Source organism: Prionailurus bengalensis, chromosome C1 (genome assembly GCF_016509475.1).
Source record: "Prionailurus bengalensis isolate Pbe53 chromosome C1, Fcat_Pben_1.1_paternal_pri, whole genome shotgun sequence".
NCBI lineage: Eukaryota > Metazoa > Chordata > Mammalia > Carnivora > Felidae > Prionailurus > Prionailurus bengalensis.
In genome coordinates, this window is record NC_057345.1 from 1,048,710 (window position 1) to 1,064,645 (window position 15,936).

Here is a 15,936-nt window from a genome sequence, read left to right on the forward strand (position 1 = left end):
ATAGAGTGGACAGCCCCTTCCTAACTTGTGCTGTCATGACTGGTTCCAACTCCCATTTCAGAAAGGCCTATGACCTCCACTGTGTCCCACACCGGCCTGAACTCTCAGCTCACAACAGGCATAAGGCCAGCTCCAGGCCTCATGTAGGCTGCTCTGTCTCCACACTGCTCACCACTATGGTCCATGTTCCAATGTTTCCAGTTCTGCAGAACTTCCTTCCCTGTGCATTTTCACAGAACATTTAAAGAGTGGCCTCCACTCTCTGGCATACGTTTGTGTTACACAAGGAAGGGGGCTGGCTCCTCTGCCCTCTTGTTTGAAAGAGAAGCCGATGCTCCTGGTGTCCTCCTAGTGTCCCCTCAGGCCTCACCCTACAGGCACAATGGTAAGACTTTCGGCTGCCTCAGGCTAGAGCCTGCTCCGCTGGGCAGTTCAAGCTAAGAAGGGTCAAAGAGAGAATTTATGCTTCTTCCCATAACATCCTTAAAAATACATTTTGGGGGCGCCTGGATGGCTCAGTCGGTTAAGCGTCCGACTTCAGCTCAGGTCACTATCTCGCGGTCCGTGAGTTCGAGCCCCGCGTCGGGCTCTGGGCTGATGGCTCAGAGCCTGGAGCCTGCTTCCGATTCTGTGTCTCCCTTTCTCTCTGCCCCTCCCCCGTTCATGCTCTGTCTCTCTCTGTCTCAAAAATAAATAAACGTTAAAAAAAATTAAAAAAATACATTTTGTGTTTTCTAACAATCTCCAGCTTACAGAAAAGTTGTAAGAATGGTACAGGACCTCTCCCTGAAGCATTTGTGAATTAATTGCTGACCTAGGGCTCTACCATGCACCCAAACAAGGCTGTTCTCTGACATAACCATAGCACCTCGTCCAAAGTAGGGTCATCGCCATCTGGTCTTAGACTACATCCAAGACTTTCTGGTTGTCCCAGTACTGTGCATGGGATCCAACCCAGGGCCACACATCACACTGTGCCATCATCTTTTTAGTCTCTGAAGATCCAGAACATTCCTTGGCCTCTCCCTGACAGCTGAAACCCTGACACCTGTGAAGGTTCTGGGCCCGTCCTTCTGTACAAAATCCCTCCACGTGGACGTCTGAGTTTTCCTCGTGATCAGAGGCAGGCCATGCTTCTTCGGCAGGAGAATCACACAACTGACGTGCCGTCTGCCCGTCCCACCCTGTCAGTGGTGCAGGACTACGACTGAGCCAACGAGTGATGGTGTCCGATTAGATTGTTTGGTTACCGTGGTGTCTGCCCGCATCTCCCCTGGGGACTCACTCTTCTTCCCTTAGTGATTATGGGAACCTTGCGTGAGGAACTTTAAAACCAGGCAAATAGACTATTTCTCATCAAACTTTCAACTTACAAATAATTTATCCTAGTAAGTATCTGAATATGTGTGGACTTGTGGTTTCCTATTTTATTCTGTGATTGTAACTTGTGACAATAATTGTGACCTCTGATTTGCCAGTGAGGGGGGGAGCTTCAAGCTGGTAACGTCCCTTTGACATGTCCCAGTTATGCTTTGAGCCCTTCAGTGCTTCTGGGCACAGGAAGGTGTCCCAGGTTCATCCTGTCCTCTCCCTGCCCAAGCCCTGGGAACATCTTGCCAAAGAACTCTGGTTCCTTCTATGGAGGATGGAATTTAGAAACCAGGATGTGTGTTCTCAGTGTGCTCACGGCTGTTGGCGTGTCACTCCTCTCAGGCCCTCTCACTAGACAGAGCTGCGAATTATACGGATGTTTGTACAAACACACGTTTACATCTACAATTTTTCTCTTTGTTTATAAACATTGCAACTTATCGGTTCACGGAAGTCTTGCTGATTCCAATTCAACACACGATTCATTTATTCCTCTCCATATTAAAAACAACGTTTATTTTTGAGAGAGAGAGAGAGAGTGTGTGTGTGTGTGTGTGTGTGTGAGCTTGAGCGCGGGAGGGGTAAAAATAGGGGGAGAGAAAGAATCCCAAGCAGGATCGGAGTTTTCAGCGCGTGAAGCCCAATGCGGGACTTAATCCCATGACCCTGGGATCATGACTTGAGCCGAAATCAGAGTCAGATGCTCAACCGACTGAGCCACGCAGGTGCCTCATCCAGGTTAAGGTTTTAAAATGGCATCTTAGCACTTTCTTAACAATGACAGTTTGTGCCTGGCTCCAACCAGGTGTTTTCTTCCACTTCCCAGGGGGCAGGGGGCAGGGGGCAGGTGGGAGCTGGGGAGGACTGGGCTGGTCCACTCAGGGAAGCAGGAAGCCGTCCGTGGGGGTCTCTTTGTCGGGGCTGCTGCCTCGAGCCTTCCAGCCCTTTTCCCCCATTGGGCCTGTGAGCGTTCCCCTCCCCCCCCCATCACTGCCAGTGCCCTCACCTCTGACCCTGAACACTGCTGGCTCCAAGGCCAGCTCCCAGCCTCTCAAGCCCTCCTCAGGACCTGAATGATGTCGCTCCTCTGCCGGCCGATGTGTCAATCCTTGGCCACAGGAGGTGGAAGCCACGTGGGGCAGAACTTGCTCTCCTTCCCTGTTGGTCCCAGCACTCAGCCCCGTGCCTGCAGGGGTACAAGTCCCACAGATATGAACACACACAGCCCGCTGCCCACACCGTGAGCCGAGGCGGGGGCGCAGGTGTAGTGGGTCCCTGCCCTCCGATGTGGCTTTGCCCGTGGACTGGACCTTCTGCCTGCCAGCCTGGTGCCTGGCCAGTGGCAGGGGGACAGGGGGAGGAGTGAGCCACCCCACCATCCAGCTGTGGGGGTGGGGTGGAGGGAGAAAGGCCAGCAGGGCTGAGACACCCCACTGGGTCAGAGAGAAGACAGGGAGTCTGGCTGGCTCTGTCTAGGCATGGCTGGCCTGGCCTTTGGTGGGTGAGGTGGGCTTGGCTGCTCCAGAAACTCCAACATCTTTCGGGGAGGAGGCCTCGAAGTCCAATGAGGAGGACTTTTAGAGGTGATCCAGGCCCTCTCTGCTTCTCAGGGTTCTTCACCCCTCACCTGTCCCCTACTACGTACCTCCTGCAACTTGGGAAAAATGTTGGGACCCCTGCCTGGCCCCTTCCTGGGACCCCTTCCCAGATGCACGCGAAGTCAGAGGATGTACAGGGAAGTGGTCCATTGGATCTGGGCACTGCCTATCACGGGGACCAAGGGCTTGGGGCCCCTGTGAGGGTGTCTGCTTGGCCAAAAGGACAGGAGAAATTCTGTGCTTGGCTGGAAACCCTTCCCAGAGGGCCCTCTGGTGCCCCAACCGCCTCCTTTGGATTACAGGTTGCCCGAGCTGCGTAGAATTCAAACCCACATGGAAGGAACTAACCTTCTCAGGTAAAATAGAAACGTTTTTGGTCCAAATGTGGAGCAAGAAAATGATATCCCAAAACAAGAGGTGCCTTTTCTTGGTTTTTGAAATACTCCTCTGGAGCTTCATGTTTGCACACATAGAGACGCGTCCTCTCGGGGCTGCTGTTGCTGGGGGAATCCGAGAGAAGGGTGGGAGGGACAGCCTTAGGACACAGGAGAGGGCGGGGGGGGGGGTCGTGTCCATGGAGGGGAGTGATCAGGTGTCCAGACTTGGGGCCACTGCACCCTGAATCTCAAGCCCCTCCCTGGCGTCCCCCTGTGCCCGCCCGTCCTAGCTGCCTCCCCAGACACCTGCCGGCACCTCAGGGGTGACAAGGGCCATAGAGACGCCTGGTCGGCTCCCAGGGGCAGGTGCCACCCCCTAGGAGCGCTGGACTGGGGCCACTTTCAGCCTCCACTGGGGAGGTAGGAGCAGGAGGTGGCAAGCTGAAGTCAACTGAAGGTCACTCAGGCTGGAGGGGGCATGGTCCTCACATGTCACCTAGTGCCCAGGTCAGCTTGGGTGCCCTTGTCCTGTGGAGGAAAAGGTGTTGCTGTGTAGCTTGGCCGGACTGTCCTGCACTGGGGTTGAGCACAGATAGAACCGTCTCTTTGACTTCCAGTGCCTACCCGCTAGGCCTCAGCTAAGATGCTGCCTCCTCTGGGGGCCATCTAGCCAGCCTGTCCAACTTGGAGCCCCTGGTCTTTTCCTGTCCTGCACTTTCTGGTTTGTCTCTCCCCCTTGACAGCCAGTCGTGGAAGGACACACAGGGAAGTGTCTCCCTGGGGCTGCCTCAGGCGCCCTCCAGACGTGGAAGGGGCTCTCCAGCCGGGGGTAGGGGCGGGGGAGCGGGCTGCAGCATAAGGGTCAGGCCACCTGTCTACGGACAGACCCCGGCCAGGCCCGGGCAGTGACCTGGCCTGTGTGCGCAGGGCACAGTTCCCGACTCAGGGTTGTGCATCGAGGCACAAAGCCCCTGCCCCAGGGAGCAGGCAAGTTCTGCACTGGGACCAGTGGGAGGCGAAGCTGCTGGCTGCCACGCGACCAGGGTGCACGGTCGTGGGGTGGTCGGTGCAGCCGGTCAATCATCCGGGGGACAGGGGCGGGGGGGGGGGGCGTGCTGGGCCGCGCCTGCACGTGTGGGGGGTCCCTGGGCCATGCTGCACCGTGTCTCTTGTGTGGCCTCCCTCGGGTGGGGCAATCCTAACGTGGAGTAACCCCCTAGACGTCCTCGTCATTCTATGGGACCCGGGTCGTGCCCTGCGGCGTCCCCGCCGAGCGTGGGGTCCCCGTGGACTTGACGGCGTGGCGGGCGGCGGAGGCCGCGCCGCCCTCGACCTGCCCGCCCCTCCGCGAGTCTGCGGTTGTGGCGGGGGCCGCGTGTGGGTTTCGGGGCCCCGGCGGCGGCGGCGGTGTCGGCGGCGGAACCGGCGCCTTCCCAGCGGCGCAGGAAGCGGCCTCGGCCGGAAGGGGGGGCCCCGGGCGCCGCCGCTGCCCCCGCCGAGCGCCCTTCCGGAGGGCGGGGCCGAGCGAGGCCGAGGAGGCGGGAGGGGGGAGGGTGGGGGGGCCCGAGGGGGAACCGAGCGGGGCCGAGTCCGGGGCGGGCGGAGCCGAGCGGAGCCGAGTCCCCGGCGGACGGGCCCGAGCGCGGCCGAGCAGGCCCGAGCCCGGGCGGGGTGGCGGCGGGGGGGAGGGCGCGTTCTTGGAAGAGCCGGGCCGGGAGGCGGTCGCATTCCTGGCCGGCGCTGGGCTGAGGCGGACGCGCGGCTCCAGACGGCGCGAGGGGCGGGGCGGCGGCGGCGCGGGGCGGGGCGGCGCGGGGCGGGGCGGGGCGGCGGCGTGAGCTCAGCGCTCGGCGCTCAGTCCGAGCCGGAGCGAGCCGCCGGGAGGATGTGCGCCGAGCCCCGCGCCGCCGCCGCCGCCGCCGCCGCCGCCGCGCTCTGAGGGCCGCCGCCACAGGCGCTCCCGCCGCCCCGGAAGCCGCGCGCGCGCAGGCGGGCGGGCGGGCCGCGGAGCCGGGCGCGGGCGGCGGGGTGGGCGCGGGCCGGGCCGGGGCGGCCGGCGGCGGGCGCGACGCGGCCGGCCAGCGCCGCCGGGACGAGCCGGGCGGGCGCCGCGCGGTGGGAGGAGCGGGGCGGCGGCGGCGGCGGCGGCGCGCCGCGCGAGGACGGCCCGGCGGGCCCCGCGCCCGCGCCCCCGCTCCTCCCGGGCCCCTCGGCCTCGGCCGCCGCGGCGATTCGCGCCTCGCGGCGCCGGCACCTGCCCGCGCGCCCCCCGCGAGCCCCGGGCCCGCGAGCGTTGGCGTTGGCGTTGGCGGCGCGCGCAGGGTCATGCCCCGCGCCTAGGGCCCGGGGGGCGCGCGGGGGGCGCGCGGGGGGCCCGGGCGGCGGCGGCGGCGGCGGCGGCGGGCGGGGCGCGGGGCGCGTGGATGTGGCGCCGGGCCCGGGCGCCGGCGGGCTCCAGCGGCGGGACCCCTTCGCCCCGCCCGCCTACCCCTTCGCGCCCCCGGGCGAGGCCGAGGCCGCGGCCGTGATCGGTCGGGAGCCGGCGGCGGCGGCGGCGGCGGCGGCGGGGGGAGGGGGCCGGGGCAGGGGCCGGGGGCGCCGCCGGGGCGCCCGGGGCGGCGGCGGGGGCCGCGGGGGCCCGGGCGCGCGGGAGCGGGAGCGGCCCGGGGAGCCGGAGCGCACCATGGAGGCGGCGGCGGGCGGCCGCGGCGGTTTCCAGCCGCACCCGGGGCTGCAGAAGACGCTGGAGCAGTTCCACCTGAGCTCTATGAGCTCGCTGGGCGGCCCGGCCGCCTTCTCGGCGCGCTGGGCGCAGGAGGCCTACAAGAAGGAGAGCGCCAAGGAGGCAAGCGCGGCTGCGGTGCCGGCGCCGGTGCCCGCGGCCGCGGAGCCGCCGCCCGTGCTGCACCTGCCAGCCATCCAGCCGCCGCCGCCGGTGCTCCCCGGGCCTTTCTTCATGCCATCCGACCGTTCCACCGAGCGCTGCGAGACCGTGCTGGAGGGCGAGACCATCTCGTGCTTCGTGGTGGGCGGCGAGAAGCGCCTGTGCCTGCCGCAGATCCTCAACTCGGTGCTGCGCGACTTCTCGCTGCAGCAGATCAACTCGGTGTGCGACGAGCTGCACATCTATTGCTCGCGCTGCACGGCGGACCAGCTGGAGATCCTCAAAGTCATGGGCATCCTGCCCTTCTCGGCGCCCTCGTGCGGGCTCATCACCAAGACGGACGCCGAGCGCCTGTGCAACGCGCTGCTGTACGGCGGCGCCTACCCGCCGCCCTGCAAGAAGGAGCTGGCCGCCAGTCTGGCGCTGGGCCTGGAGCTCAGCGAGCGCAGCGTGCGTGTGTACCACGAGTGCTTCGGCAAGTGCAAGGGGCTGCTGGTGCCCGAGCTCTACAGCAGCCCGAGCGCCGCCTGCATCCAGTGCCTCGACTGCCGCCTCATGTACCCGCCGCACAAGTTCGTGGTGCACTCACACAAGGCGCTGGAGAACCGGACCTGCCACTGGGGCTTCGACTCGGCCAACTGGCGGGCCTACATCCTGCTGAGCCAGGACTACACGGGCAAGGAGGAGCAGGCGCGCCTCGGCCGCTGCCTGGACGACGTGAAGGAGAAGTTTGACTATGGCAACAAGTACAAGCGGCGGGTGCCCCGGGTGAGTGTCCCTGCTGGCTGTGGGAGGAGGCTGGGATGTGCTGGGCCCCAGGGCCTGGAGGCTGGGAGGGCCGGGGAAAGGCTGGGGGGCCGTCCCGGGGCCAGGCAGGGGCTCTGTCCCTGCAGGCCGGGACTTGTCTTAGGGTTTGTTTTTGAGGAAATGCAGGGTGGCGTCAGTGTCCCCATCGACGGCTGCGTAGGAAGGGTCCTCCGGCTCGATCCGATCCCCATGATGAGCCGGCTTGCTAGGAGTTGGGGTGGGGGTGGGGGGTCCTCGTGTTCTGCGGCCTGGCGGGCACAGAAGCCATCGCTCAGATGGGCTGCGAAGGGCAGGCTTCAGGACTCAGATGCTCCCGTCCCGAGTCCTGGGAAGTTAGATGTGGGCCGAGCCCAGGCTGCAGCCTCAGGCCTGGGGCCTGCCTTGGGGCCCTGAGGAGGTGTCCAGACCGAGTGGGCTCCCAGGCTCGCAGACAGAGAGGGCTGCCTGCCCATGGACCTCAGCAGACGGAACTGGGCCAGGCAGTGCCTGTTTGTGCCTTGAAGTCTTGGGAGACAGACTCAGAAACGAAGCCAGGTGTCCAGGCCGCGGTGGCAGGGGGCCGAGACACGGCGACTCCAGCTCTGTGCGTCTCCGTGGGCCTGCCAGGGTGTGAATCCTTGAGTCCCCCGTGTGGCGGCAAGGGCCACTTGGCCCTGGGCTTGGGGCCCTGGTCAGTGGGCACCTGGGGCCCTGAGTAGGAATAGCTCATGGCCTGCGATTTGTTTTGGACACGCCTGGTTCCTCGTCTCCCTCTCCCTGAAACGCTGAAGGGCGGGGGAGGCCACTGGCTGAGGCTCTGTTGTCTGCCCGGCGGAGGATCTCTGATCCGGCCGGGCAGCTTCTGGGCCACTGGACGCCAGAACCATTCACTGGGGTCCTCATCAGCTCTTCAGGCTGCCTTCCCCTCCCCAAGTGTTTGTAACTTTTCTTTTAAATATCCAGGCTTATTAAACTGCACGCTCGGAATGCTGCACTGGCTTAGCTATTCTTAGGAGGCCTAATTAATTCAGCTATTGCATCAAACTTTTCTTTTTCTAAATCTGTGAATAGATGCTCCCGCCCGGTTTTCTCTGGGCGCCCCTCCAGCGCGGTGTCAGAGTCTCGGTGAGCAGAGGAGGGGCCAGGGATGTAGGGGCCTGTTTGCCCGTGCTTGGGGAGAGGGCTGCCGTGTGCGCGCGCACACGTGCACGAGCGTTCTGTGGCATTTCTGCCCTCAGCTATGCCGGTGCCCGGGTGGCAGCCGTCCGCTGACTGTAGGGCAGGGGTTGTGCACGAGGGATGCTTTGAGTCGGGGAGGATGCTGGCAGGAAAGGCCGGCCCGAGCCCTCGATTTCAGATGAGTCTGCGATGGGCGGCGTGATGAGCACCCCGTGTGAACTGGGGGCTTTTCTGTTTGGGGCGCCCGCTCCTTCCACCGCCGGTGTGGCCTAGGGGAGTCCTGTGTGCGGGGCTGTGGTAGGTGCGGGCTGTAGCCGGTGGGCGAGGCCGTGGCAGGTCCCCCACCTCCAGAGCAGGTGGCAGAGGGCCTTGTCCGGCGGGGTGTGCCTGTGTTGGTGTCCAAGTTGCGGGGTGAGGGCTCGCCGGGGCTGGCCTTTTGTCACAGCTACAGTCTTGGTCCCGGGGTCCCTTGTAGCAGGCCCTGTGCTCCTGGGCACGGCCGTCCCCAGGCTCAGGGAAGGCCCAGCCTGGGCTCCCGGGCCGGAGCGCTGCCTGGGGAGGAGGCAGGACTCTTTCCTGGCGCCACCGTCCGTGGAGCTGAGGCCAGACCCCGTTTCTGCTCTGGCCTTTTGGACAGATGACCAGCGCCCTGTCTCCTTCCGTGCTTTCCCCCATGCTGCTTTAAATTTTACGTACCGATTAAACGGAAATTTCCCAAGATGAGGAGGACGTGCTTATCGTAAGTGGGTGGGGTCTCCAGGTCAGTGTCGGCCCCCGCTGTCCCGTGTGGTGGTGGCCTGGGCGTCTGCCCACGAGCTCTCGTGCCGGCTCTGCCACCTCGTGGGGTGCTCTTCCTGCTGGCTTTTTCTGCCTGTCCTGTTCTTGGGGCTCTGCCTGCTGTCTTGGCTCTGTGACCACACAGTTGGGAGTCCTGGGGTGTGTCGTTCTCTTTAAATCCCTTAGCAGAGCCATGTGCTCGTCTGTCTGCGTGCCGAGGGCACCACGTGAGGAGGAAGGTCTCGGCCTCAGGGAGGGATGGGACCCCCCAGCTGCCTAGACCCCACTCGCTATGGAAGGAGCTGCCAGGGAAGAGCCCCCCCTCCCCCCCCCCGCCGTGCCCCGCCTATCTCTGATCGCTCCTTCCGGTCGCCTCTGACAGCTTATTTGTGGAATATATTTTGATTTCTTCAATTACTTTATAGCTTAGTTTAATATTTTTGACTTAGCAGGGTTGAGGACAGCAGGGAACAAAGAATGTGCTAGAATTCCTCTCTGTAGGGGACATGACTCCCCTGGGGCCTTGGGTTCTGATGAGGCAGTGGGAGCTGAGGCACGTTCCCGTGTTGTGGGGCTCGAGCCGCCCAGCTCTCCTGCCCGCCGGAGACTCGGCACCGTTCGCGCTCAGTGCCAGGAGGGCCGCTGGTCTCTGGGGGTCTCGGAGACCCGCTCACCTCTGCCCACCCTGCTTTGCCTGTGGCCGTGGCCGTGGCGGGTTGTCTGTGGTTGCCCCAGTGTGGAAATGAGCGTGGGGTGGGGCTCCGACCTCGAACCCGGAAACCCTGTGAAGGCGGCCTGTCTGCGAGTGTGGGTTGGCAGGCCTCCTTAGGGATGCCCCTCACGTCACGGGGGCCTGCGGGAAGTGCCGTCGGCCGTGCTGGGGCCGTGGGGAGCCGTCTCCCAGCCTCTCCCCCCGCCCCCACCCACGGGGTGCTGCCCTGGGCGCCCTGTGGTAGGCTAGCCCAGCTGCGGGAGCCCAGGGGATGGCTCCCACGTCCTCATTGCGTCCCTCCTGCTATGTGACCTCGAGCCAGTTGGCTTAACCTGTGTGGGTCTCCGTTTTCTCGTGTATGAGATGGGGACCGTAGCAAGTGGTGACTGGTGATGTTTTATTTCTCTAGGGTGTTTAGGTGTCCGGTGGGGGTGGGGTGGGGGTGGGGACACGTCATGTGTGGAGGAACACGTGGCAAGGAGATGGGGACCGTGGTGCCCTTTCTACCCCTGCCCTCCTCTTCTGCCCGACTGGCTCTGTCCCTTCATCTTGGGCTCGTCTGATGGTGTCTGCGCTGAATTGGCCTGGTTGTTTAGCAGCGTAGGTTGCTGTCACAGAGGAGGACGTGGGTGCTGCCGGCTCAGCTGCTGCTGGGGGCCTGGCCTCTTGGCCCGCAGGAGGCCTCCTCGCGGGGTAACCAGGGCCGACCGCGGGACGGGGCGCTGCCTCCCTGGGGCCCGGGCAGGGTTGGGGCTCCTCGGAGATGCTCTTTGTTCTTCCGGGGGTCCCGATTCCCAGATCGGAGAGCCTGGCTTGTGCGGATCGTCCATTCGTCCTTCAGACCGCCGGGTTTTCAGAAGGGCCCTTTTGTAGCCTTGCTCTTGTCACGCGGCTCATTGTGCTCCAGGGGCCTGCAGGCCGATGGCCCCTTGGCGTGTGGCGTGAGGGTCCGCGACTGCATGTGTCCGGATTCCTGACGTTGGGACAGGTTTTCTCGTGTCACCTGCAACTTCTCCCTGGTCAGAGGGCAGGCTTCCTCAGAGCAGGGACCGGCCGGCAGCCCTGGGGATGCCGAGTCTTGTGGCCTGTCTTGGGGAGTGACGGCACCTCTTGGGTCCACAGGCTGGGAAGGGGGTCTTGGTCTGTGGACTCTCCCCTGGAGAGGCGTGTCTGGTCTTATTTAAGCTGATGTTTTCATGGGAAGGAACAGTGTGAAGAGGGTGCTGCCAGGCTGGAACAGACTCCGACCCGCGCGCTTCCTTGGGGCCCCCTCTTGAATGGGGTGTTGTCCTTTGGATGCCGTCTGCTGTGTGGGCAGAGACTTAGCGACGGAGTCGTCTCTTGGTCCACCCGTTTTGCTGTAGGTTTTTGTGGGGTTCCATGGTGATTTCCTGGCTGTGGACGTGTGGTTGAGAAGGTGGGTGCCGGCTTAGGTGACGCCCTGGACGGGCCTTGGCCACCCCCTCCCACCCATGCGGAAGGACAGGGTGTGCCAGAATGAAGGCTGGGGAGTCTTCTCCGGAGGGGGACGTGGCAGCTCAAACGAGCTCTGCTTCCCCCCCCATGCCGTGGAATTGGCCGTGCGGGAGCGAGGGGCTGCTGAATGGCTGGCCGGGTGCCTCAGCCCGTCTGAGTGAGCAGAGGCATGTCTAGATGGTTCTCCAGGTGTGGTCTGTCCGCCTGTCTGTCTGCCATCCTGCCAGTTTCCAGCTGGGCCAGGCCCCCTAGCTTCTGGGGTCTCCCCAGGGCAGCAGCCCGCCTGGGGCAGCGGGGTCATTGAGTGACCTTTGCCTCTGTCCCTGCTGTCTCACTGGGGTCCGTCCGTCCGTCCGTCCGTCAGCTGGGGCTATGAGAGTAGGGTCATTGACTCTCGGCGTCTCGGTTTCTCAACCTTCCCCGCAGCCGGTTTGTGTAATGTCTGTCTGAGGTGCCGGGTGAGGGCAGACAGGCCTGCGCTGGAGGAAGTCTGGGGGACTGTGGCCGAGCCGCACCCCGCACCCCTGGCCGCCGGGGGGGGGGGGGGCTGGGGGAGGCCGTGCTTCCGGGGCCGGCCCTGGCCGTCTGGCGGGAGGTGACCGCGGGAGGTGGCCCAGGCCGGCGGCCGGACTCTTCACGGCGGCCCCGGAGACTGTTACACAAGCACCAATAATGTGTCTCTTTCTAAGGATTGCGAAAGTCAGGGAGGATTTCTCCACTGGAGGAATTATGCAAGTTTCAACTGAAATGTTTTTAAAAAGTTTCTTTGTTTTGAGTCAAAATATAGAGGCTGAATTATTTCCTTAAGGTCCGTGAGAGCTGCAGGGGGAGGAGAAGGCCTCCGTTCTTGCCTCGGCCCTTGCCCTCCTGGCTCGCTGTCCCTGGGGAAATGGGGAACCAGGCGGAGTTGGGACGGAGCCGGGGCGTGGCCTGGGGACCATGCCCATTGCTCCCCGCTTTCTGTTTATTGACCATCTCAGATGGGGGGGGTGGATCAGCGTCGCAGTGAAGGGACAGGAAGTCATTTCCTGGGGGTGTGGGGCGGTGTGGGGCTGTGTGTGGTGGGCGGCCCCTCCCTGCAAGGCCTCGCGTGGTCTGAAGCGGGTTTCGGTTGGTGTTGGGTTAGAGCCACAAACGGTGTCCATGGGAATGAAGTGGCGTGGGTGGTAGGGACCTTGGGGGGGGGGGGCTACATATGTGGCCACCCTGTTGCGTCTGTGAGCACGACTCAGGTCCCCGCCCTGCCTGACCTCTCAGAGGCTGCCCCGCACCCCCTCCCTCCCCCGCTGCCCTGCCCTGCAGCCCAGGTGCGGTTTGTGCAGGCAAACTTGGGTCACGCTCAGCAAGCCTCTAGCACGTTTGCAGGGCTGGCGTGGAGTAAACAGTAGCTCTTACGCTGCTCTTCTGTGAATCAAGAGTCCGATTCTAGGGGAGCCCTGCTTTCAGAGCAGTGAGGACGGGCTGGAGGCCCGTTTTGCTGCATGAGACTTACTGTTTTCCTGGGCAACATCACTACAGAGGCTCGGCGAGGTGGAGTGGCCTTGCGGGTCCCAGCATGGGAGCCAGGAGGGGGGCCTGGGGGTGGGGGTCCCTCCAGTTTTGGGACTCACCACCGCTGGTGTCAACTTGTTTACTAAAGTTAAGGACCCGGACCCTGGTGTGAAATGGAACTGGGATGGTTGGGGGACGGGAGAGAGGTCTAGAAGAAGGACGAGAGTGGACGGGGCACCCCCTGGGGCAGAGATCCCTCTGGCTGCGTGTAGGTCTGCTGGTGACCGCGGTGCCCGGTACCCGCTGCGCGTGCCCCGGGCGCTGCTCTGGTCGTTGCTGGAGATTCTCGTCCCTTGGGGTAATCCTCGTGTCTTTTGTGTGGGTGGAGGCAGATGGGAGGCCTCGGAGGGGTCCTGGCAGAGCCCGGGAAACCGGTGAGATTGTCTGGGTGTTTGGCGCCTGTGTCTCATCTGACTTTACTGCTGGGACTGGGGAGGCTGCAGAGAACACGACTTGGAGACTTCCAGCTACGGGTCGCGATTCAGGAAGCGCCGGCGCCACGCTCGGGGCCGCGCAGCCTGCGGTGGTCGGGCCTTCCGCTCCGTTCCCCGGGCCAGCCCGCTGCGGTGGGCCTGGGATTTGTGTGTTTGTGGTTGTCGGCCTCGTGGAGGGGGCAGGTTGGTCACAGCTGGGTCCCCAGTTCCGGGCCCGGAGTAAATACTCCTTGAATGACTCACAGAGGCATGAAATCACTAGTTATCGAGAAACCTCGGCAGCTCTGCTCCTGACGGTGAGGAGAGAGGGAGGGAGTTTCTCGGGAGTAGAGTGGTGTCCCTCAGGCATCGCTTGTCCTGGCCGTGTCGTGTGTCGTCAAGAAGGTGGCTCGCTCAGATTTGCGCGGGGGGGGGGGGGGGGGGGGGGGCCTTCGAACCTGCTCTGACTCGGGTGCTTGGTTATTGCCTGTTGAGCGAAGGTGTTCTCGGCTCTGGCGCTGGATGAGCCTGGCCGTGCTGCCCGCCTCAAGGGGGCTTCCGATGGCACGTTAGCTGGCTGCTTTGAAAGAAACACGTCTTGTTGGAAATAGGCTTCCCGGGGACCCGCTGGGGTGCTTGAGGTAGAGGGTCACCGCTGTGGCAGGTGGGGTGGCAGGGAGGAGAGGGGAGCCCGAGACGGTCAGCTGGGTCCCTGCGGTCTGAGGGCCCCAGGTGCCAGTGGGACTCTCGAGTGGCCCTTGCCCCCTAACTGGACCCCGGAGCCCACGTGTGAGGGGGCAGGTAGGGGTGACAGTCCCATGATGGCGGCTCCACCGTGTGTCCCAACTCCTGGGTCTGAACCTCTGGGATGGGGGTGGGGACAGTGCACGTGTTCTGGGGGCATCTGCTGGTGGCGGGTTGTCTGTCTCTCTGCCCCAGAGGCCGTCTGCCGCGTCCTCACAGGAAGCTACTTGCTTGTGACTTGGTGTCTGGGGACCTGCCTAGAGTCTGGGTCTGGGGCACGTTCTCCCCTGTGCCCTCCTCTTCTCCACCAGGGCGTGCGGCGTGTTGGGGGAGGAAGTGTGTTTTTGAGGGGGGCTGAAGGTCTGTCCTTCATACGCAGGACACGACCCCCGCGCTGCAGTGTCCCCACAGCCCGGGTGAGCATGGCTACCCCCGCCGGGCGCTTGGTGCCGGGTGACCAGAGAGAACCTTTCATGGGGGCCAGGCCTGCATTCCCTTGGGAGCAGAGCCAGCTTCTCATGCCCTGTCTCCATCTGTCCCCTGTCAGCTGAGTGTTCTTTTCGGTGACCCCAGCCCCCTGGTGAGACCTCTGTGTGTGGGGGGGTGGCAGTGATGGGCGAGCCGGCTCCTGCGTGTGGCATTCGTGGCTCCCCCTCTGGCCCTCCTTCCACAGAGCCGTGGGTTGGGCATCACTTCAGTCCGTGGGGCTATCCCCGTGGATGCTTTCGTCTGCCTGACATTCTCCGTCCAGACCTGCTCCCTGCTACACCGAGACCGTCAGGATGGGAAGTGACAGTGGCTCAGCTGTGGGGACGTGGACACTGGTCTGCGATCCTGATGTAGGCTCTGTGCTGAAGGTGACACAGAAACCTCTGTTGTTGTTTTTTTAATTTTTTAATGTTTATTTTTGAGAGAGAGAGAGAGAGCGAGAGCAGGGGAGAGGCAGAGAGAGAGGGGAAGACGTAGAATTTGAAGCGGGCTCCAGCTGTCAGCACAGAGCCTGATGTGGGGCTTGAACTTGCACACCACGAGATCATGACCCGAGCTGAAGTCAGATGCTTAACCGACTGAGCCACCCAGGCGCCCCCATAACCCCTGTTTGAAAGACCCACAGCCCTGTTGCCGGCCTGGGCCCTGTGGCACCCCGTCTGGGTCCCTAAGCCGCCCTGGTCGGCTGAGATCCGTGCGTCGCGCTGGTGCTGGGGCTGCCCTGGTGGGGCCCCTGCTCACAGGGAGCTCCCCTTCTCGAGGGGGGGCTCTCTCAGCCTTGCGGTTCCTGCCGTGTGGCCCCTGGCCCCCACCGCAGAGCGAGGCCACGTGTGCCAGCCTGGGGCCTGTGCCTGTGTGTGGACGGTGAGCGCGGCCGTCCAGGCTCAGCCATCGCCACCGGTGAGGCAAGTGTGTTTCTCCAGTGGCCAGGCTGGTGCTCCCTGAGCACGCGGAGGACCCCGGATGGAAGGGGGCGATCAAGTGCGCCACCGGGGAAGCCGGGAACCCTCTCCCCGGAGGGACAGGCAGGTGCGCTCGTCCCACGTGCTGGGAGCCTGCATGGGAGGTTGAGGCAGAGGTGCCGGGCGGGGGCGGCCAGGAGCAGCCTATGGTGGGATCTCCGGGCTGGCGACTCTGCCCCCTTCCCACCCCGGGCGGGGGGCCGGGGCCGCGGCCAGAGAGCACTGCGGGGGTGAGGGTACCCCGGGCCTGGCGGGAAGTCCGTGCGGCCCTGGCGGGCGCGTGCGGGTGGTCCCGCCTTACCTGCTGCCTCCCCGCTTCCTGGCGTTACAACTGTGTTGCCCAAACCATTAAAAAAATGATGCTCCCAAGCTGAATGATATGCAAATGTAGTCAATTAAGCGAGGGGATTTTAATTAGCAGTTTAAGTTCATGTGTGAAGTGCCTTGCCTTAATTACTTGACAGTTTTGTTGTAAATTTGCTAAGTTTTTTTTGCAGAACTATCAAAACTGTGATTTTTTTTTTTTTTTTAACATTCTTGTATGCAGTAAGTGTCGCCCAGCCTGCCTGACCTTAGTGGATTTTGTCTCATTTTAGGAAGCTCTTTCAGCTTTGAGA

General features: G+C 63.3%; 1 protein-coding gene across 4 annotated transcripts in view; it reads left to right on the forward strand.

Annotated features, from left to right (window-relative positions):
• Positions 1–5,977: 5,977 nt before the first annotated feature.
• SKI (SKI proto-oncogene) overlaps positions 5,978–15,936 on the forward strand; it is a 70,392-nt gene continuing 60,433 nt past the window's right edge. For 2 of the 4 annotated variants that reach the window (XM_043573574.1, XM_043573576.1), the window contains exon 1: positions 5,980–6,998. In XM_043573574.1, the coding sequence (XP_043429509.1) occupies positions 6,030–6,998 (969 nt within the window). In that variant the 5' untranslated portion in view covers positions 5,980–6,029. Of the gene's footprint in view, positions 6,999–15,936 lie in introns of all 4 variants that reach the window. The other 2 variants (XM_043573573.1, XM_043573575.1) reach the window with 2 other exon arrangements.